General features: G+C 43.2%; 1 protein-coding gene and 1 long non-coding RNA gene across 6 annotated transcripts in view; both read right to left on the bottom strand.

The window, feature by feature from the left end:
* Nucleotides 1-5,175: 5,175 nt before the first annotated feature.
* On the bottom strand, nucleotides 5,176-12,445 carry LOC116439738. The gene is made up of 2 exons (XR_004238254.1): nucleotides 8,007-12,445; nucleotides 5,176-7,283 (listed from the first exon to the last, which is right to left on the bottom strand). It is a non-coding gene; the product is annotated as an uncharacterized LOC116439738 (long non-coding RNA).
* Nucleotides 12,446-14,006: 1,561 nt separating this feature from the next.
* Nucleotides 14,007-23,620, bottom strand: part of ATP7B (ATPase copper transporting beta) — a 43,190-nt gene continuing 33,576 nt past the window's right edge. For 4 of the 5 annotated variants that reach the window (XM_032099689.1, XM_032099687.1, XM_032099688.1 and 1 more), the window contains exons 16-21: nucleotides 22,507-22,653; nucleotides 21,288-21,430; nucleotides 19,119-19,322; nucleotides 18,891-19,008; nucleotides 18,022-18,124; nucleotides 14,007-16,140 (exon numbers count right to left, since the gene is read on the bottom strand). In XM_032099689.1, the coding sequence (XP_031955580.1) occupies nucleotides 15,876-16,140; nucleotides 18,022-18,124; nucleotides 18,891-19,008; nucleotides 19,119-19,322; nucleotides 21,288-21,430; nucleotides 22,507-22,653 (980 nt within the window). In that variant the 3' untranslated portion in view covers nucleotides 14,007-15,875. Of the gene's footprint in view, nucleotides 16,141-18,021; nucleotides 18,125-18,890; nucleotides 19,009-19,118; nucleotides 19,323-19,913; nucleotides 20,706-21,287; nucleotides 21,431-22,506; nucleotides 22,654-23,620 lie in introns of those variants that run through there. The other variant, XM_032099691.1, reaches the window with a different exon arrangement.

Genomic DNA, 23,620 nt, shown 5'->3' with positions numbered 1-23,620 from the left:
CCTGTAAGGCAGTTCTGTGCATCATGGGAAATTGGAGGTGTGCAGACCATCCAGCCATATATAGAAATTCTGCTGCTGTTTTTGCAGTAAATCTGACTGAATTGTTGAAAAGCCAATGCAGAGAGTTTCCACGGAAATTAAAGGAAAAATTAAAATACTGTGACTGAAAATACCAGATGGGAAAATATAACCACACTTGAATCCTACAGAAATTAACATCTAATGTGCGTTAAAGAAGAGAAGAGCCACGAAGAAACTGTATTTTTAAAACAATTCTATAATGCTGCAAATTTCTCTATTTCTCCCTTTCCTCTCTCTATTTCTCCCCTCTTTTCTATTTTTTAAAATACTTTATTGATTGAACTAAGAGCATGATCTGCAGAAAGAGAGGGAGTTCCAGATGACATCTGGGGATGTTTGGGAAGGTTTTTGTCCTGATCCAGTGATTCACTCAGTCTGTGCAGGCCCTCAGAGGATCCGAAGTCCCATATAAATCCATATTCACAATTAAAACTGGGATTCTGCTATTGCTGGTTCACAGCAGGCATGAGAAGCAAGCAAGGGGAGCACTCAGAGGAAGTGGTGAATTTGAGCACAAGTACACCTCCCCTTCATGACGTGGGCTTTTGTCAAAATAAAAGACAATAGAGGTTTGCACCCAGGATCTTCAAAACCACCGTGGCAGCCCTGGAGATGTAAAGATAAGCACAGGTTGTACCTTGGTTCTTCAGGTTTGCAATACATGACACAGAACCACCAAGCAAGCAACCAGTTTCCCTGGGGTGCAAATTGTGCTCTTCTTCTTTGTGATTGTTGGGTGTGCACTGCTCTGTGTGTGTGTGTACACAGACACAGACACATAGAGAGGAAAAGTGCCCAGGAACCAGTCAGTGTGTGCAGTGCAGGCAAAACACTGTCACCTCCCTGCACTGCCCCTGCTATTAGAAGTGCTGTGTTAATGACTAAGGGCAGGAGCTGTGCAGCTACGGATTTACCAAATCTCAGCTTTAAGGCTGTGGAAACAGGTAACCTCAGCATGGGTCTGTGACAACAAACCTTCCTTGCCATCACCACCTTCATCAGCATCCTGTGCCTCACCAGACTTCTCAAGAACACATGAAAAAATTAGTTAAGAATGGTATTTTTTTGGTGCAGATAGCAACACGACTGTTCACCCTCTACATTTTTAACGTGAGTTACAGCATCATGATTTTGTTATCCTGCAGCACAGCTTTCTGAGTGTTCTGGCGTGGGAGCTTTTCAAGAAGAATTACTGTTATTACTCTTCATCTTCATGTGCATGTTACCTTTCCAGAGCTCTGCTAAGCTAGCCTGAGAACACCTAAATGGAAATTGGGTTGAAAAGCTGTTATTTGGCTGCTCTACCTGACAGTAAATTTTCAGTTTGTGTATGGATTTTCTTTCCTGTTCCTCAAAATTTGCGGCTTGACTGTTGTACTGCAGGAGGGAATAAAGAAGTGTGAACCAAGGTAAAGTCTCCCTGGGAGCTCAGCAAGTGCCCCTTTTGTGAGCACACAGTCTCTCTGCTGACTTAACAACAGAAAACCAGCTCTCCCTGCACATCCCCTTGCACTTTCAAGCTGCAGCCCAAATGCACCAAATCCACTGAAGAAAAAGCTATACATCCCCCACTTAATTCATACCTGTCATATAGGCACCAAATGTGTGTATGAAGTGACCTACATTGTCTTTACATCATACCAAGATACACAATGTATTTCTTCTCTGTGGCACTCAGATTTACATCTATGCAATTAACAGCAATGTTTAATTTAAAAAGCCAGCCAAGCAGCAGCCTGCTGGAAAGTCTTTAGCACTGTGCAATTGAGAGATGAAGAAATGATCTGTGACCTGAGCTTTTGCCCTGTTCACTCAGGAGCAGCACTTCCCTGAGAGCAGATGCGACCCTGAGGGCTGATAGAGGTAGAACTGATTAACGGGGTAGATATCGCTTGAAGCATCCACCAATTTATGTTAACTGATCTTCCTTCTAATGAAGGCATAAACAACAGAATCTGCAAGGATCCCCCCACAGGGAACCATCAGCCCTGCTCCAGCCTGCTGGAAAGCAGCAGCAGCAGCAGAGCAGAAGGGTGCTTTCCACTTTCATGGTACTTATATGGTACACTTACACAGAATCACAGGTTAGAAGAGATCTCTAAGATCATTGAGTCCAACCATTAATCTAAAACTGCCATTTTCACCACTAGCCCCTGTCCCCAGGCATTGTATTCTGATACGGCACATGGTATTTTCCATTCCAAGGTCTCACAGACATTGGTGCACGTACCCCGCTGCTCTCCCAAGAGCTGTGCAAAGGAAACTGTTGCCATTTTAAGGAACAGAACACAAAGAGGGGCTGAGAGGTTAAGGATGAAAGATTATTTTGTGGCAGATCTCCACTCCATCCGTGGCACCAGCCTGCCAACAGCACTAAGAACACCCAGAAACAGTAGCTTTCAAAAAGTGTGGCGACAACTGGTCATCCTAATCCACGCCACTGTCTCTTATGGCTCCTGGCATATGTATCTCTGTGACAGATTAAAATGTGATGCTTTTTACTTTTGACCCACTCTCTTGCAGATATTTATCAGTTGTGAGCCTATGTTAAATCAAAGGTGATCATGTTCCATCTCCTTAGTCTACTGTTTGGACCATTAGTTATGGTATATCCTTATCTTCCATTTAAACAGAACACTTACTACAACTGATTCAAAATACAGTTTTTTCACAAGACTGAACCAGTTTTTTAACACCTGAAGTTTTCTTTTGCCAGTCCAAGGGTGACAGCTGACTCCAGGACTCTCCGGAGTCATGGTCCATGGCTTTCCTGGGGAGTCCTCCAGAGAGCCCTGCTTTCCAGAACATGGCTTTCTTGATCCTGAGTGAGTAAAGATCTGCAGCCCCAGCTGTGGAGAAGACCATGGAGTTCATGTAAATCCTTAGCTGGGCATATTTGAGGCTGGCAAGGAGCAGCTTGTGGCACTCTGTCTCAGGTCCCCACACCTAACTGGCCCTAGAGAGCACACAAGGAATGTACTATCCTCCTTCTGGGTTGTCCTCCTTGTGATCTTAATTGCCATTTCAAGATCTCAGCCCTCACATTGAATCCTGTGCTGGAGCAACCCAGCCCTGCTCAGCCCCAAGCCTTCCTCCTCCACTTGGGATTTCCTGGTTCACGGCAGCCTATGCAGAGGCAAGCAGCAGATTATGGTATAACCTACAGCTAGACACTTTGAGGCATAGAGAAAATACGCCAAAATAAAGCAGGCAGAGGGGCTGGCTGGAAAGAGAGGACACAGCCCGGAAAACCCAAGTGGGTGGCAGCTGTGGCCAGCACAACCCTCCTCATGATGTGCCAGTTTCCCACTGAGCAGCAAATAACAGTGACAAATACAGGTAAAGCTTCATTGCTAAAATGATTTGTATTGGGGGTAGAGATGTCAGACTCCTCAGTTTAATGCTGGCATGTGAAATTATCAGTTTGCAGCCTCCAGCACAGAGACAATAACTGCTGCTGCCCACATTGTCAGTGCTGTGTATTTTTAGACTCTTGTAGGCATTTGTAGTCATTTCAAAGTGCCTTGATGATTTTTTCACATGTTTTTCCAGCAGGAATGAAGATGGTTTCCTGAGCTAGCTGGATTTAATGACCAGTGTGGAAAAAAAAAAAAGGCCAAGTGACTCTGCTTTTATTTCAGGTCCAGAGCAATTCTGAAGCTGCACAGACATTCCTTTTGCTTTCCATGTTAAAGACTTTGTGATGGCAGCAGAAATATTTTTCATTACTCTGCCCATTTTACCATGTCCCCAAGCAGGGACATGCTGCTTAGGGGTTGCAGGATGATTTCACTCACAGGTTCTTAGGATAGGGCTGGTTTTCTCCCTTGGACTCCCTGAAGACCTACTGTCCTTAGGACAATGACAACTGCACCCAGTTGCCTTAGTTTCATTATAAGAGAAAAGCTCTGAATATTAGATTTTAGTGGGTTCACAATTCCTATGAGATCAGTGCTGAGTTGTTCAAGAAATAATGTCATTTTTCCACAAGAATCTGGAAGGGCTGAGCTGAGCCCTGAAGGTAGCTGGGGCCAAGGAGCCACAGGAGAGTTGGAGGGCAGCACTAGGCTCCTTGCAACTCGCCCATTGCAAGGATGCAAAGTGGGGCCAGGAAGGTGGGGGAAAGCCCCAGCCAGGGAAAAGGGGGAGTCATGGGTGGGCAGAGCAGGAGTGGTCAATCCAACCAGCCAGGGAACAGAAAATGTGGGACAGGTCCTGTAGAGTTCAGCCTGAAAAAGAAGTGAGCAGAGACACAAATGAAAAAGGTCTGTAGAGTCCTGAGGGGCACAGATGAAGCCACCAGTCCCCTCTACTACAAAATTCAGGAGGCCTCAAAAGAAGCTAGCTGTGTTTTCATGAATAGTGTATCCTGTTTTAAGTGGTCAGCATTCCCTGATTTCCAGAAATTTAGTTTTAAATGCTAGCCCTTTTCAAGTCTTCAGAGGTTTGGAGTATGTAGCCCTAAACAGAATGTACCAGAGGCAACCTTAATTCCCCTTTAACCAAGGTATTCTGCAGGGTTTTGTGCTGAGTGCCAGTCAGCCAGCCATTTCCAAGGGATTATAAGTATTTAGTACCTGCAAATCTATCAAAGAGGTCCTGCATGATTTTTAGGTCACTGTTCTGTGAAAATCCTCCCATGCTAAAGGATGATTTCAGCAAGGGACACCAACACCACAACCAGCTCCAAGGCATGTCCACAAAAAGAAAAGCCAGTGCAAAGCAGGTGAAGAAGGGGGCATCAGTGCAGCCTCATGCTCCTGTTGTGCACTGCCGTGTTCCTGCTCCAAAGGGCCCTTTCTGACCTTTCCACACCACTCCCAGGGCTGGCACGAAGCAGGGCTGCACTAGGACAGCGAACACAAGAAACACAAGAAACTCTTGGCAGCAGCCTGCTGGTAGCTGCCCCAGGGCCTTCCTGGGCACCCTGGGTATGCAGCAGTTTCTCACTGCTACACTGCTAGACAAGTTTTTATTAGAGTCTTGCAGGAGCCTAGGGTTTATTACTGCCTCAGCAAAAGCATTCCCACTCTCAGCAATACCAAACCAAATTTATGGGTTAATCTGGAAGAAACAGACACTGACACCAGTAAATTCTCATCATTTGGTTTATTATATGTTCTGAACAACTTACTTGGTGACAGTATTTCTTGTGTTAGATGTCATCAGTAATTCTGTCCTCCTCATTTATCAATTAATGTTTGTAATGGAAATGGACCCAGCCAGTTTAACTCACTGAGCAACTCTGCTATGGTTGTCATCATGGCCTTTACATGTCCAGCACTGAAACTGCAATCAGTGGTAGAGATCATCCATGGTATGGCTGCCCTCTCATTCCCCAGAAATGGCCAGAAGAAAACAGCAGTGAGAGACAAAATCAGCCTCTTGTTGCTTTTAAATATCAGCCACAGCCTACAAGGAGCTGGAGAAAAGGATGTCTCTTATTAAGCTGTAATTAGTGTTGTCTTTTCTTTTTTTTAACCAAGTTTGACTAAATATCCTGAAAATCATAGCTAAGCTCCAGGATCAACAGCCTTTCAGGAAGCAGTGTCTCTGCTGGAAGAGAGTCCTCTGAGTGTGCTGGAAAGACCTGAGACCACCAAGTCTGTATCACTGAGCTGACTCTGCAAAGGGTTAACCTGGGTGATGGGGCAGAGTGCACCCACAGCAAGTTTGCTGATGGCAAACAGGCAGAGGTGGCTGCTATGCCAGAGGGTTGTGCTGCCATCCAGAGAGACCACAACAGGCTGGAGAAATGGGCTGGAAGGTACGTCATGAAGTTCAACAGGAAGTGCAAAGTCCTGCACTTGGTGAAGAACAATCTGAGGCACCAGTCCATGCTGAGGGCTATCCATCTGGGAAACAGCTTGGCAGAAAAGCACCTGGGGGTCCTGCTGGACACCAAGTTGATCATAAGCCAACAAAGTACACTTAGGACAAAGAAAGTGAATGGTATCCTGGGCTGCATTAGGAGAGGTGTTGCCAACAGATTGAAGGAGGTGATCCTTCCTATCTGCTCAGCTCTGGTGAGGCCACTCCTGGAGTGCTGGATCCAGTCTTGGACTCCCCGGTACAAGAGAGACTCCAGCGAAGGGCCATGAAGATGATGAAGGTAGTGGTGCATCTCTCCTGTGAGGAAATGCTCAGAGAGCTGTGACTGTTCAGAAGAAGAGAAGGCTCAGAGGGATCTCATCAATGTGTATAAATACCTGAAGGGAGGGTGCAAAGAGGAGCCAGCCAGGCTCATTCCATTGGTGGCCAGTGTGAGGACCAGAGGCTATGGGCACAAACTGAAACGGGAACTTCCCCCTGAACATCAGGAAACTGCCACTGTGGGGGTCACCAAACACTGACAGAGGTTGCCAGTTTTCAAAAGCCGTCTGGAAATGGTCCTGGGTGATTGGGTCTAGGTGGCCCTGCTTGAGCACGGGAGATTGGCCCAGATGACATCCGGAGGTCCCTCTCAACTTCAACCATTCTGTGACTCTGTGAACCCAATTGCTCTTAGCTCATTGCTCTTTCACATTAAAGCTTTCTTAACAATGAAGTGACATGGAGAAGAGGGGACCTCTCTCCAATTCTCAACTTCTGGAGGCAGGGAGAAGCAGCACATTCCCGTACAGTGACAGGAAATGCAAATTCCCAACATGGTACCATGTGATCCTTGGTACAGGACCACTGATGGTGGGAACAGCAGATCTGACATGGGCAGAAAGACAGGATGTCCACATGGGCTTTTGTGGCTGAAATGCATTCCTCAGCTTTCTGAGGCCATGGGAAATTCTGATTCCTGGCTCTTCCTGTAGTCAAACCAGTCTTTCTGAGTGGGAAAGCCATCTCCCAGCTCTGTGGTAATTGCTTTTGTGGTAAATACAGTTGGGGCTGAGTAACACTAAAAAAGATAGCTTTTCTGCAATTAATTATTTTCACAAGGAACTGGGATTCAGCCAAATGCTAATGAACCCAGAGGGAAACAAGAGCTGGGCCATTCCTGAAGCAATGAAAAAGCTTTACCGGCAGTTTAGGAGCTGTATCATTTTCTTCACAAAACCAGACAGATACATCTTTCAGTAGTCCTTTGCAGTCACTTTTCACACTGGAGTTTTCCATTCCTTCTGCAAGCAGTATCACATAAATCCTGCACTAGCATTTTAATACTAAGATTAAAGACTGCCATACAGTGGGAAAGTCCAAACTAGAACCTGAAAATATTAATAAAACAAATTAAAAACGGGTTTTTGAAAAAAGTCTGAACTTGTTTAGTGTGGAAAATAGGATGGGGAAAAAGGCAAAATAGAAAGAAACCCATGCAAGAAGGACTGCCTAATAGTTTTTAAGCCCAGATAGAAAAAGAGATGTAGGTACACAAGGGCATGCAGGGCTGTAAGTTGCACTGTCATGGCTGGTCACAGGATAAATAAATGAGAGGGTCTAATGGGTTTGACACTACAACCACCTGCAAGAGCAGCAATGAACCAAGGCTGTGAGAACTGCTTGATCACATGGAGCTACCAGGGAATGGATAGCAGGGTGAGTGGTAGACAAGAGTCATGGACTCTAGTGGCTTGCTCTGTGCCCCAGCATCTGTCCGAACAACTCACCAGATGAAAGAAAATTTTTTAAAAAAGCCATTTCTGTCTCTGGCTTTTTTGGTTCTTGTGTATTAAAAGTTCTTTTTTGCTGAAGCCAGTGCATGCACATTGCAAAAACACTGCAGCCATTCACAGCACCAGATGTGTGTGTGTACAGCACAGCAAATTCAACAGGGAGCGTGTTAATGCTGGTGTAGGTGCTCTCATCCTCATCACACCCACTGCCATTCCTAAACATGTAATTTAATTAGTAAAGAGGTAAGCAGAAGGAGAGCACGCAGAGGAAGTGCTGTCATCAGCGCAGATGGGTAAACGATGCACAAATACACTCACCGTAACAGAACCCTAAATCTGCTCATCTCATTCCCCTTCAGGTCTCTTGTTACAGGGGTTTCCAACAGATTTCTTTCCTGACTTACTCATACGAGATGCTGAAAATGATGGAAGAGCTGATGAGAATGGGGAGGATGAAGAAGATGGAAAAACAGTCATACATCTCTGAATCAGAGACCAATACCTGTCTGCTGGCGAGTTATGTTTTTGTTCATTTGTTACTAAGAAGCTAGAAGTTAGGTTTTTTTAATTCAATTTTTATTTTATTGGTGGTTTTTGGGTTTTTTTTACAAACAAGTCAGGCAATCAGGAGAACAAAGCAAGATGGTGATGAAGAGACAGCTGAAATCCAAAACATCCTTGTTCCTGCTGGGGTCAGACACTGCTCAGGTCACTTCACCTGTGCTTTAGCCCATCTTTGTGTAAGATGCAACCAAAGCTTTCCTCACTGAAGTGGCTTGATGTTTTATTGCTATAAAGCAACTTTATCTCAGGGCTTACATTTAATAACTGCACAGGGAGTTATTTAACAACATTAACAACAGCAATGACAGCATTATCAAATCAACGCGTGCTTTTCCTTAGAATTCAACACTTTTCAAAGGAGGAAGATAGTGAGGCCGCTTTAGGCTCAGCCTTGTTTTCCCCCTCCATGTCCTGCCCTCTCTGGCCTTAGATCCTGGACCAAACTCTCCAAGCAAAGTTGCTTTTCTTGTTACTTTAAAGACATCTTGAGAGCAAGCCTATTTTTCTGCTTATATTTGTCCAACCTGCTCATTATTTATTCAAGAGGACCTTTTCCTACAGCTTACTGTGTTCAGAAGGGAGAATTTCCTGCGGAATTCCGATTTCCTCTCTTCTATTTAAGCTTGTGAAGTTGTTACTGTAACCATTAATAACTGGTTAATGGTTCCCTTGGGGAAAGGAGTCCTGATCTGACATCTCTTTTGGCGCAGAGGTGCTATGTGAAACCTACCTTGGACTTGCAGGTTTTAGGGTTCTCCTGGCTCCAGCTGTAGGCTGGGGTGGGTGCTGGTCAGACCCTGGCATTCCTCTGAATGACTGAGGCTTTTCGCTCTCTGGGATCCTCCAGCAAACTGCCCTAGTGGCCCAAAAATCCAAGTGCCCTCTCCCTATAAAAGCAACCTTCATGTCCTAGTTTCTCTCAGCCCTGCATTTGGGTCACAGCAATGCCTTGCAATGCTACAGGCTGGGGGAAGAGAAGCTGGAAAGTGGCTGAGAAGAAAAGGACCTGGTACAGCAGCTGAACATGAGCCAGAGTATGCCCAGGTGGCCAAGAAGGCCGATGGCATCCTGGCCTGTATCAGCAATAGTGTGGCCAGCAGGACCAGGGCAGTGATTGTACCCCTGTACTCAGCACTGGTGAGGCCACATCTCAGATCCTGGGTTCAGTTTCGTGCCCCTCACTACAAAAAAGACATCGAGGTTCTGAGCGAGTCCAGAGAAGAGCTTACACCTCACCTTACACACACTTTCTCAGCCCACCTGTCCCACCTGTGGGTACCTGCACCAGCAGAAGCAGATGAGTACAGGCATCTTCCACCCAAACCACCCTTCCAGCAGCTTCTCGTTGAGCTACTGGTTCAAACTTTCTCCCTGTAACATGGCCTTGGCCAGAGTAGTGTTGGCCAGGTCCCTTTTACAGCCCAAATTTGCCTCCCCTATGGACATGAAGAAAGCAGCATGCTATCCAAAAGCCTTGCCCACCTCTTGTTAATCCCTAAGATGATAATACACTTAAAAAGCTCCATCATCTGTAAAGAGAATGATCAAACAAAGGCTTCGGAGTAAGTTAGTTGTGGCACAAATTATTGGCAGATGTATCAGGTTTTTAAATCCTCCTGCCACAGCGAGAGGATAAAATTCCCAACACAAATGGCAACTCTCCAGCAAGATTCTGACATAATTACTGTAATTATATTGTCTCTGCACTCTCTTATAAATCAGTGACAGTACATATTTAATGAGCTCTTTCCCGTTCAGCAGGTTGCTCCCAGCCACTCAGATTTGCAACTGCAATGCAGAGGTATCTTAAAATAAAATTAACCCTTGCAAGGGAGGCCCCGTTCTGTGAGGATGCAGGCGAGTCTCTCAGAGCAGGGCCTGGCACTGCACACCCTTCCCTGCACTGCTGAACACATGGGCAGGCTTCAGAGCAAGGTCTGATTTGCCTTGGCAAGTAAAATTTTGCCAGTGCTGCCTGAGTGAGCTGGGTGTGGTGGACATGAGCATTGTCAGAATGTAACCTGCTGGCAACCTGCTCGTGGGGTACAAGTGGCTCAGCTCACAGTGCTTGATGTTGCAGAATCTCATGCGGTGCCCTCTAGGAAAGCTCAGGGTTGCTGTGACTTCCCCTAAGGTAAGAGTCTGCTTGAAACAGAACTCCACTCAACAAGCAGTCTTGCACCCTCCGCTCCCTGGGGAGTTTAAGGTCACACCACAAGGTGCAGGTTTGTCCTGAGGATGCAGGCACCTTGCTTTGACTTCTTTCAGCACAGCTTTTCTTCTTGAATCTCAGCTTGTCAAAGGAAGAAGAAAGCAATTTCAGCAGACACATCTGTGCAGCTCAGGATTTACTTAAGCATCAAATAATACCAAGTACCAATTCAGAGTTCAAGGCAAACACACACTAGCCTAAAATCTATTCCTGGGCTATATAATGTTGTCAGAGCAAAATTTTAGACATGAATTAAACTATCCCCTTTACATTTTTCCCCTTGCTGGTAACCAGCAGTGAATGTACTGGATCTTCAGATGCTTTACAGATTAAAGGGTTTCTGTGGCTTGGGCTGGACCTGCAGTGACATCTCGTGGTCCCCCACGAGGTGAGGTGCTGGCTGCTAAGTGGCATAGCCCTGCAACCCAAACCTCACTCTGATGCCCCTGGACCACAGCACTGCTCAGCACTGACCAGCACAGGCCCCAGGGACACACCTCCACCTGGAGTGGCTGAATACCCCGGGGGGAAAACAACACACCTCCCCCTGCCACATCCCTTCACCTTCACCTGCAACACCAGGGGAGACTTCAGAAATCATCCTTTTAAGCATGAAGGTAAACCAATCATGAAAATCAGATCGTTGCACAGAGAGGCTGTGGGTGGGCTGTACTTGCCTGCAAAGCCTTGGTGCTTTTAATTCGAGACAAGGAGAGGAGTTAATCTGTCTCCTCCTGTGCTTATGTCTGTCTGAGACTCACATGTGAGCAGGATGTTTTGTGCTTCACCACTTCTTTTGTTGTGACTCTCAAACAATTTCCCACTGAAAACCAACACGTTTGCTGTTGGCATCTTAGTACAGGAAATTAAATCTGACATTTCAGTGTTATCTGATTTCACATCCCTGCACACCATTGTATAATTTCACCACCTACTCATTATTTTTCTTCACACACAGGTGCATTTAGATAAAATACAATCCTTGAACAAATACTTAGGCAGAGAAAGGTTGTAATCAGCTTGGATAGAAATCAGACAGCTTATTTGCTTGAAAAAAGGGGGAAAGGAGGAGGAAATGAAATGGAATAATTTCTTTCCTGTGAACTTAGGGCACCAAAAAATTATATGGCAAAACTATAACATGAGAAGAAAAATAGTTGAAAAACTTCCCAGGCAACAGTACTCCTGAGCTATTGCACTAAAAATAACATGAAAGTCAAAGACCTGATTCATTAATGTCTTCTGTGCTCATTAAAAAATAATTAAAAAGTTACAACAAAAGACTTATTAATTTTTCCCAGAGCAAAATGACTGGATGTCCCCTGTAAATCATCAGATATATCAACACTTACTGTCAGACAGGCAGCAACTGAGTCATGCTGGGAGAACATGCACAATGCAGACACCTAAGATCAAAACTGAGATTTGAAAAGTTGCTCCACACTGCCTAATCCATCAAAATACCCAGTCCTAGGAAAGAGGACAAGTGTGGCACACTGCTGAGCACCTGGGGCACGGAGCTTAGGGAGTCCACGAGTCCATCCTCTCAGGCACCTTCCTCCAGCTCTTTAACTGGAGGGGCAGCACAGGCAGCAGTCCCAGGCCAGCATCTCCCTCTGCTGGGGGCTGCAGGCAGGCCAGCCCAGTGCAGACAAGGAAAAGTTTATAATTAGGCTATGCAGAAATGCAAATGCTGAGCTCCACCTCATACACCCCTCCCGTGAGACAGCTCAAGTTTAACAAGAGCACATGATCGCAAGTGTCAGGACTATCACCTATATTTCTTTTTCTTGACTATGTATAACTATTCTAACTTTCTCATAGACATTTGTGCCTTGGGGGTGTTGCTTGACAAGGAGTTTAACATGACCCAGCAATGTGTGCTCGCAGCTCAGGAAGCCAGTTGTGTCCTGGGCTGCATCCAACGCAGTGTGGCCAGCAGGGCGAGGGACGAGATTCTGCCCCTCTGCTCTGCTCTGTGAGACCTCACCTGTAGTGCTGCATCCAGCTCTGGGGTCCTCAACATAAGAAGGACATGGACCTGCTGGAACAACGACAGAAGGAGGGCGATAAAGCTGCTCAGAGGGTTGGAGAACCTCTCCCATGAAGACAGGCTGAGAGAGTTGGGGCTGTTCAGCCTGGAGGCGAGAAGGCTCCAAGGAGACCTTAGAGCACCCTCCAGTGCCTACAGAGGGAGCTGGAGAGGGACTTCTGACAAGGGCATGGAGTGATTAGACAAGGGGGAATGGCTTTAAACTGACAGAGGGTAGGTTTACATTAAATATTAGGAAGAAATTATTTACTATGAGGGTGGTGAGACAGTGGAACAGGTTGCCCAGAGAAGTTGTGGATGCCCCATCCCTGGAAGTGTTCAAGACCAGGTTGGATGGAGCTCTGAGCGACCCAGTCTAGTGGAAGGTGTCCCTGCCCATGGCAGGGGTGCTGGACTAGATGAATTCTAAGGATTCTTTCAACCCAAACCATTCTATGATTTATGCAAGTTTCACAGCAGTTTGAAGTCTAAGACATTATGCAAATATAATTAGCAAACCTTAACATATTTACCAGTTAATTTCAAATTATGAAATAAGTCAATCTTTCTTCCGGTTCTTCAGCACCTCTTGAGAGCAGGATAGTGCTGTCAGTCCTCTGCTCCAGTAATTTTCCAGTTCATATTACTTTCACAGAATAAGAGAAAGCCCATCTGGGGAGCTCAGGAGCTGGAGTAGGGCAGCTGCCTGCCCCAAGGCAGGATTCACCTCTGGCTAACACATTATCACCAAATATGTGCCTGATTGCCATGTGCATCTGAAGAGCCCCCCTCTGCAATCTCTTCCAGTGCTCCACAATCTTTCCTGTTATACAGTTCCTCCCTAGTGACTAATCTAAATATTCTTTGATTCAATAAGCCTATTATGTTCTTGTTCTAGTCACCATGAACATAAAAGACACTGAAAAGATGAGAGGAACAAATCGTTCTCTTTGTGTCTTGAGACCTGTACTTCCTTATGGTATTCTGTAGGTAAACCTACTCAAACTCATTCAATCTTCTTGTATTTCTCATTCTCATATATTCTGACACTTTCTAGATTTCTGTTAAATCCCATTGCTCTTCTCAGAACTGCCTGTTTTTTCCTAACAAGTATGACATATAAAACTAGACCTGATATTTCAGCTGATGCCTCTCCAGAGCACAACGAGGTATTTTATGTCATATGGGTGATACAGTCTTTATACGTCTCTATGTTTCTCTTCATTTTGCAGCATTGCTCTGTTGTTAGAATGGGTCACAAAATGAATGCCAGACAACCAGCTGACCTTTTCCAGCGGCATTGACCTTTAATTCCTCTCTGCTCTGTTTGCAAACTTTGCTAGTTCTGTCCAATTTCCCAAGAGGATTCTGAATTCTATTTCCACCCTTTAGCATGCCTGCAATCTCACCTGCCTCAACATAATACAACACAGTCTCTTTGTCCCTCCTAAATATCTTCCCTGAAACAGATCACAAAGCAGTCACAAACCCTCATACATATGTATCCTGCAATCCAACAACCTCTGTTTATGCTCTTTTTATTCTGAACCCTTCAAGAAAAAAGAAAAACAAAGACACACAGTTATTTGTTTGATTTGAAAAAGAAAAAAACAAACAAAAAAACCCCCAACATATTTTTACTGTAAGAACTGGTAAGAAAACACAGAATAGTGAAATGTCAGACCTTCTTTCTCATAGGGACATGCATCTATGGCATGTTTGAAAAGTGTGTGTGCGCTGTGAAAGCAATCTCTACCTGCATAGAGTTTTAAAACTGGTTTGTAATTTAAGACACTGCTGAGAAAATAGGAAGACCTGTCCAATGCTTTAAGCACAATTCTTTTCCTCTCTGACTTGTTTTTCATTTTTACATTAGGAGAAGCAGGATTTGAACCTGTGTTGGAAACAGCTCTATATTTCAGTCAATGAAAAGAAGTAGTTATTGAATTTTGTTTAGCACAGTATTTCCTCTTCTTTCTAAATTAGACTATAAAACTTTGCTTACATCAGAGTCCCACACCTGGACAACACAGCACTCTGGGCCTGGATCCAGTGCACCAAAGCTGTTGATTCCTACTGTCCTGACTGTAAAAAGTATTAAGGGGTGAAGCTGACATCCACAGGGATGAAATTACTACAAGCTTTGGTAAAGATGTTAAAGCAAAAAAGGGTCGTCCAGCACTTTGATTTCTCACCGAAGTAAAGAGGGGAACTAAAACCAATGCAAAACATAAATACAAATTTAAATTACAAATTTTCTTAGTTCAAGTCCTGGCATTTATTTATATGATAGCAAATAGAAGCCCCCTTTAAGGCCATTTTATAATTTAAACTTTTAGCTCCATTTTAAGCAACCAGCAAGTTGGAGTTAAGCTATGCAATAAACTCACTCTGTGCAGCTATGCTGGAGTCACACCAGTGCTAGTTCTGCTCAGTCATACCAAGGTAAATACCACCTTTGCTCACACTGGCATAAATTCTTCACTCTGTCAAAGGAAAGAGACAGACAACTGCCCAACTCTTAGGAGCTTCCCTGGGTCCTGCAAGGTATCTTGGATAACTGGGACCAGGAATTGTTCTGCCTTTATGGACTTCAATAGGAATGTAAAGATTCCTGGTAACTTCAAGGAGTTTGTCCCAGACAGGAATATCTGTAAGCATAATGATAACTCATAGAAGACCTCTTGTGCAAGAAAAAGGGGAAAAGGCCTCATAAGGAGCAAAAGAGAAAATCTAGGAGAGCAATAGAAATGTGCATCAAAAGGATGCAATACCTCAAAGCAAGTGAAAATCTTTGAAAAAGACCTTTCAGAGAGTTATAGTAGGTGAAACAACAAAGCACTTTTCGTCTCAGGAGATGCCATGAATCCTAAACACGAAGTGTTCTCACAGTGACATGTCTAGTTACAATTCTGTGTAAAAATTCAACTTCCGACTACAGAGTTCCTTATGCCATTGCTAATTTCATTTAGACAGAAATTTATATTTGGCAGCTCTGAAAATACTTTTGCTTCATGCAGTCTTGAAGTAATAAAGTTTAAAAGAGTGAAAAGTATGACATTTGGTTCCTAGCAAAGAGTCACAGAGAAAGAAATTCTTTTTCAGAAACTCCGAAAATTACAATTTTACATTATTTCACAAAATGCTGTGTGCAAACAAGCCAGTTCATTATAGTGCCACAGATTATTTCCGTAACTAGAAATAACTGGTGACCTGAAAAAAATCCACAATCCATACAACCCAACTCTGAGCTGAGTTGCAAATGTCTTATGAGCTGAAGAAATACTTCACTTACAACACTGAAGCTGTTGATGAAGTATCAGTCCTTCCCCTCAGTGGTGGGGAGGAACATCTCCCTCTGTACCAAGAGTCCAGTGCTTCAGATGTACTGTTCTTCATCTGCTCCATTTATGAGCAATGACCACTTGCCCCCTTCCTCCTCAATAAAACCATTGCCTCTTGGCAGCCTGTCTGAAGCCAAGGAAGAGAGGGACACTTGGCTAGTCTGATCCCAGGGAGATGCTTTGGAAGAATCCCTCCTCCTATCGTCCATTCCAATGTGAACACTGATTTGAGAAGGAGTGAGTGGCTTCATGCGGCCTTGAGCTTGTGCTTCATACCTTTCTGTGTCTGGCTTCTTGTAACTAAGAGGAGAAAGAGAAAAGATGTTAAAAACAAGAGGTCAATGTGTAGAAGCATCTGGCACTAGAACAAATCAGAAACTACTGATAACCTAAATGTATTGAAAATGTTTATATAGAAAAAATACATTTATAGATGAATTACATATGTTTAAATTAAGTTTCTTATTTAATAGCTCACAAACAATTAATTTAAAATGTGTGGTGTCAAGAATGTGATGGTCTCAAAAATCAGTTACAAAATAATAATTTTTATTACTACTTGAATTTGAACCTGCTAATTCTCTCAAGCCAAGACAAGCACAGAAAGATCAGGGAGGATGATGGAGAAATGCAGAACACTGCTCAAGATGTCTCTGATCTGAGTTTTCAGTCATTCAAGACCACATACCACTGATTGAGCACTCTTCTATTGTGTTTAGGGAGGGACACGGTTTAGTGGTGAACTTGGTGGTGCCAGGTTAATGGTTGGACTCAGTGATCTTAAAGGTCTTTTCCAGCCTGGATGATTCTATGATTCCATGCACTCCAGGCATAGTGTTAATGGCTAAGAGTACTCGTCACATGGCATAAAAACATTTCAATAGTAAAAGAGATGGACTCTCAAAGTGAGGTTCTTTAAGAAAAATTATGAGTTTGCTGAATTATGAGAAGACTCAGAGAAGACAACTGCAGGTGAATGGACTCAATGACCCAAAAATCACTTTCTGATTCAATGTATACTAAGTCAAATCCCAGTAATGGCAAGTGTGCATGGTCTTCTTCACATATATATGTACTATTGTCTTCTTTGAAGTTCTATTCACCTGATCCAAAGCTTCAAGAAAGATTATTATCCTAAAGAGTTACTGTAATACAGCTTCCATAAGTCTGAAGCCAAATATTTTTTAGGGGGTTCTCAATATCTACACACAATGTGTGACATTCATGCAATCAGCACAAGGTCAAAAGAAATGAAGAATTAAGGAATCCCTTTATAGAAAGTTCTCATATTTTGGATAACTACACACAGAAACCTTTTAGGATGAGAATCCTGTAGTGGTAGGGCTGGTTCTGCAAACAGACATGTATGTATGTCATTTGAATTTTACATTGTGGTCTCATTGAGCATTTGCAGGATTAGAAACATGATGTAATAACAGATTTCCTATATTAGTTTATACTATACTGCACTGTACTGTACTGTAACATACAGAAGATGCCAGCTACAGTAAAAATATGTGAAGGTTTGGACCAATTTCAGACACCATAAAAAGTCTTACTCTTGAAAAGTGTTTGCTTTCTATGCTGTTAAGAACAGGTCCACTGTAACTGCCAAAAAGGGCACCCAAAAAATGTAGCATTAAAATGAATAGAACTTGAAAAATCTTGTTATAGTTCAGAAATTGGTTTGCTTCCTAAAGAATAAAGAAAGATGCCTTATCTGTAGCAAGGTGCAAAAGAATAAATACACCACTTCCCTGTTTCTCTCTGGCTAATTTAAATAGACAAAAATAAAAACCAAACAGGTACGAATATTTCTTTTAAAATCTACTGTTACATTATGGAGAATTATCTTTCAAACTAATTGTTCATTTGATATTCACAGCAAAACATCCTGATCATTACTTTACTTGGTATTGAATTAGATCTCCACCACATGGGACCAGGTGACATGCAGTCACACTTTTAGCTGCTAAGTAAAGGATACTCCATACTGTCTTAGTCCAGGTAAGTTCATAATAGTGACAGTTGTCTCTTTTGGAGCCAAGGATTAGACAGAACAACCCCAAGCTAATGGACTTTCAGGTACTTTTAGATGTAGAAACCCAAAGCAGTGTCTCACTTGAGTCCCAGCCTCAGTACTGCCACAGTTCCCCAGCAGATAAACACAAGACAACTTGCCATTTCAGCTGCAGGGAAGACAGCAGGACAGACACAGAAGAAGCTGCCATTGCAGCTGATCCCATCCAAGGCTGAAGCACGAGGCCAACAGGCATGAACACACCTAGCAAAAAAAATTATGGACATGAGCCAGAGCTGCTCATCCCAGCACAGGCATTTCCATTCCTGCATATCATAGAACAGATCAGCAGTTCTACAACACAGCTTGCTGAGACCTCCATAAACACAACTAGATCAATATATGTATTTACTCACTTACTACTAAACATGTCCCTTCCATTGCAAGGGATGACCTTTGCACCAATACAGCTACAAGACTGCAGCCACAGGGTAAGACTATTTGTCCCTTCCAGATATTCTGCACATATGAAACACAGCAAAGGCAACAGAAAGACAAGGCAATAGTATGGGAAAAGGAGGGAGAAGTTACTCATAAACAAAACAAGGAATACTTTAAGTAAGTTTTAAGTAGGAATCTGGAGCATGAAAAGATGTCTGACAGAGGCATAGGGAATACAAGCAGTAGGAGAGAAAATGTGCCATTCAGGGTGAATAAAAGAGGGAACACCCAAAAGTGAGATGGTACACCTGATTAAAGATGGGTTTGAATATACAGAAACTAATCCCCAAGTACTGCTATATGAAGTAAGAGCATGGTTTTCATTTCATCTAGAAGTATTTATTCCCAAGAGGCAAGCAAAAAGATAAAAAATATGAAAAAGAAAGTATTTCTTTTGCCTTCTGCGAAGTTTTAAGTAATCTAGGAACCTCTCCTCAGTTCCTTGAGCAGGGAATCAATCCTACAAGAGGCACCACAGAGATCAGCTGTGCTGCTGTCTTTGACAAGCTGAGCTCTGGCAGTCACATACCTGCTGCTATGGGTATTCCAAGCATATTATAAATTAAGGCAAGAATCAGATTTATCCGTATCCTTCGAACTGTTCTCTTCGATAAGTGAATGCTGGCAACTACATCCAGTAAATCATTCTGCAAGACAGAAGAGCACTGAAAGTTTTCCACATGCAGTCTTCAGAACACTAAATCAAAAAGAAGAGTGTCAGTGATAAAAGAGGACAGGTCAAAACTGTAATGCTCACTCGGATAAGAACAACATCTGCAGCTTCAATGGCAACATCGGTGCCGGTTCCAATTGCAATTCCAACATCAGCCCTGGCTAGTGCAGGGGAATCGTTGACTCCATCACCAACCATCGCAACCTTCTTCTTTCCATTTTGGAGTTCCTGGACCTTTGCAACCTTGTGAGAAGGAAGCACCTCTGCAAAGACTTTTTTGATCCCAACCTACATACAAAGAAAGACACCCAGTTGGTGACATGCTTCAAGTTGAAAGGAAGAGCCCTTTGCTGTTCTAGGTGAAGGGCAAACAGGAGAATCAACCAAATTGATCATGGTGAAGGCAACACTTGCAAGACACACAGAAAACTGAAGAGCAATGTGCCTTTGGCATAAGAACGGGGCTGATTACAGCCCCCTCCTACTGCAGAGATGCTGGCAAACCATACTCTGCCCTTAGCATCATGCCCTGCATGGCTTCTGGAGCTTTCAGCTAATCATGCTGCATGATGCACCAATAAAAGTTTCAGTGAAATCTAAGAATCCTAGAATAGATTAAGTTGGAAAATCATGAAATCCAACTGTTAACTCAGGAACAACAAGTCCACCACTAAACCACGCCCCCGAGTGCCACATCTGCATGTCTTTTAAATACCTTCAGGGGTGATGACTCTACCACTTCCCTTGGTCCTGCTGGCCACACTATTGCTGATACAGGCCAGGATGCTGTCAGCCTTCTTGGCCACCTGGGCACACCCTGGCTCACGTTCAGCTGCTGTTGACCAGCACCCCCAGGTCCTTTTCTGCTGAGCAGCTTTTCAGCCACTCTGCCCCCAGCCTGTAGTGCTGCAGGGAGTTGTTGTGACACAAGTGCAGGACCTGGCACTTTGCCTTTTTGAACCTCACACAACTGGCCTCAGCTGATCAATCCAGCCTATCCAGATCACTTTGCAGAGACTTCAAGCAGATAATGCAACACAGGAACCCTGTATGATCAAGCAGTTACAGCAGGGGAAACACAGAGACAACAAGTATGTGCAAGTCTCAGGGAGATTATAAAAATAAAGCAGACGGCTGGCTAAATGCTTCAACTTATCCACATCTCAACTAATGTGGAGTTGCTACCAACAGATCTAGTGTTGTAGTTTAAAAATAGATGAGTGTATTAAACAGTGCTGGGATAATGCCCTTTGTTCGGCTGCCTTACCAGGCAGAAGCAGCTTTTCACCATGTAAGACAGAAGCTCTCTTTTAACCCTTTAAAAAGTAACATTTTATAACGTTTTTAGAACTGCTGTCCATTTCCTTCCATTGGAAAGTAAGTATGCTCCAAAAATTCAATGAAAATGTAGGTCGACACAGACTACGCTTGTTTAAAACATTCATCTTAGTTTCTGGAACCACAAATTCAAGCTTGTTTCTGAAAGACTTTTTTCCCTTGACAAAGAAAATTGGGTGGGAAAGCACTTTACCATAACTGAACACTAAAGGAAAAGTGTGAAACACAACAGGAGGAGGATTAAAGAATCACATGGAGAAGCAAAACAGACCTCACAGCGCAGAAGAATGTGCATACCACAGTGCTGGCTGAGTCAGCTGTGTGGTGCAATACCTGAGGAAAGCAAAGTGGCACACGGTGAGATTAGAAGTAGACCAATGCAAAGGGAAAGAGGGAAAGGAAGATTGAGAAGGTGGAAACATAGCAAGGTAGAGTGACAATTTGACTTTTCATTTATAGTTTGAGATCAGGGAAATCTCATATGAACCCAGCCTCCTTTAGACTGCCATGCTTCTTAACAATAATACATATTGTTAATGTTGCCCTTTAAGATATGACAAATCCACACTTCTCTAACTGTTACCGACCTGGACCTTCAAGAAACTCTCCCTCATCACTAACTAAACAGGTCTGCCTTTCAGCAAAGGGAACAGTACAGTTCAGTACATCAACCAAAATTACTGCAAGAAGCTACTCCACTGGAGAAGTACAGACTGCATGTCTTCAGTGGAATCTTAATGCAGCCACTGGCCTCTACTATGCCCTAGGACTTGACCTGATTTTCAGTCCAGTTCAAGAAAAGCAAGTCTTCATTTAATGTATCCAGGGAAACTGAAGTTCCTGCTTCAAATTCACTGGGGCAAGCCAGAGTTTAGAACCTCATCATGCAGCTTTTTGAAACAGAGAAGCAGATACCTGAGTAGCAATGGCTTTTGCAGTTTTCCTGTTGTCTCCTGTTATCAGCACCACGTCTATTCCCATGCTTTGCAGTGTGTGCACAGCAAGGGCCGCCTCCTGCTTGACAGTGTCTGCTATTGCGATCATTCCACACAACATACCTGCACAAATAAAAACATCCTCTGTCAGAGAGAGCTGTGGCAGCAAGAGAACAGGGCTCCCCCTCCATCACACTGTAGCAGCTTGTGAAATAACACATTCTGGGCAATATTGACACTCATGTCTGCAGTTTTCTCACTTACAGTCTCTTCATCATTTGCCTGCTTCAGATCAAAAAATAAGCACCTTTGATATTTAGGGATCAGGAAGAAGAGCAGAAGAGGAGAGTAGCTTTTAAACATGCCTGACTCCTATGCTTTATGGTATGGACAAATATGATAGTGGGGCAGAGAAAGTGTTAGTTTTTGTGCCCAGGTCAGATATTGAAGCCACTCCTCCAAGAGGAAGCATATAGAGTCCGGTTTTATGTTCCCTAGTCTTTCAGGGTTGGATCTCTACTAGAATTAATTACTTTAATTGAGAAGTCTTGCATTCCAGTACATTGACTCAAAGGTGCATCCACACTTCCTTCACAAGCAAATGCCTTTCAAAATTGCTCTCTAGGAGCACCAAGAATGTTTGTTCCATATATGAATCATAGGCCTCATTTGGAGATCACAGGTGCACAGGCAATCTATCACCAGTGCAATCATTTCTCATATCAAGGTATTGTCCGGGATCTTTCTCTGCATAGCACAGAACAGAACCCCACTGGCAAAACTCATTTAGTCTAATCTATTATACTTGACTGATCTGATGATTCACCATGTTTATTCATTGCAAGTTTTGAAACCAGTGATGCAATAGATTGGTCCATGATCCTTAACTGGTGTAAACTAAGGATTGAACATGGCACTGTATTGGCACTGCTTTTTTGAACAATGATCCTAGACAGCAGGGGGTTCAAAAATTAATTCTTAAATTAAAAACTACACAACAAAATCTTATAAACACTGTTCTGTGGTACAAGCTTCTTTTAAGAACACCTTAATACTTCACAGTTCAAAAGCAGTTCTGCACTAAAAGATTAGTGGTTTCTTGACACTAAGCCAGTGATCAACTGCTCCAGATTGTTTTCATCCATTCCACAGCAGGATTTACTCGTATTTATTAAGACACTCTAAGGAAGAGCAGTTACCATCTATAGCCACTAGTATGGCAGTCTGTCCTTTCATTTCATGGTTTGTCATTGCATCATTTACATCATTTCTAATATTCAAGCCATTGCGTCGCATCCACTCACGATTTCCAATCAACACCGAGTATTTCTGAGAAGCTGATGGACCTTTGTGCACAGACAAAAAGAAAAATTAGCATCTCAAAAGCAGTGTACACAAGCAGAGATGTTTGAGGAAGACAAATTAGGCGTAGTCACTGCCTGAAGGCAGCCTCAAAAAACTTTTCTCTTTCAAGACTCGATCTGTGCCTGTTTACACACAGAACTGCGTCATGGACTTAATGGAAGTGTTTGCCTGTGTTTGCCTTTGCCAGTTGGCATTGTTTCTCTGAATAAGTGCAGTATGCACATTTAGTAAATGCCATCCTGCTTTGTTCTCACAACTAATGACTTTCAAATATAAAGGTCATTTCTGACAAGAAAAAAAGCAGTGTTGTTCTAACAAACAGTGCCCCTCATTATGAATTCAATCCAACTTCACAAGAACCATATGAGCAGGTGAGAAAATACTACATTAACACCGTTCACAAATGGCACAGTTCTGATGATTGAAGTTCTTATTCCATTTAATTCTTCTAATAGCTTTCTCAAAAAGGTCAAGAGCAGCACAGCCTTCTGAAGAGAACTGATGAGCTTCTTAAGGAAGGCTTTAAATACCTTTTCTTTCTCTCCTACACTACAAAATAGCAAAGTGGCTTCCAGAGAGTCTGAAACAAACCTATTGGCCTAATCAAAAATATGAACAGGAAACAAAAGGTCCAAGTTAATATGGAACTAAAGGGTAGGATATAAAAAGTTGCAGTAAGATAATATATGTTAAAGGTAACTGCTCTAAATGGGGAGATAATGCTAAACAGCAAACTTTGCTATCTGCTGGACCATTCCTCTGTCCAAAAGGAGTATTTCTGGGTATGCCTTATTGTCTATGTATGGTATGGAATTTTCAAGTACCCAACACTGTACCTAATTCTCATTTAAGTTTCTGAATTGCAGAGAGATCAAGAGTTGCAGAGAGAGCTTTAATTTTTGTTAAGGCACATTTTTGTCCCTCCTGTTCTTTGCTTCCTTCTGTCCC

This window comes from Corvus moneduloides, chromosome 2, assembly GCF_009650955.1.
Source record: "Corvus moneduloides isolate bCorMon1 chromosome 2, bCorMon1.pri, whole genome shotgun sequence".
NCBI lineage: Eukaryota > Metazoa > Chordata > Aves > Passeriformes > Corvidae > Corvus > Corvus moneduloides.
This window is presented reverse-complemented; position numbering and strand designations above follow the sequence as displayed.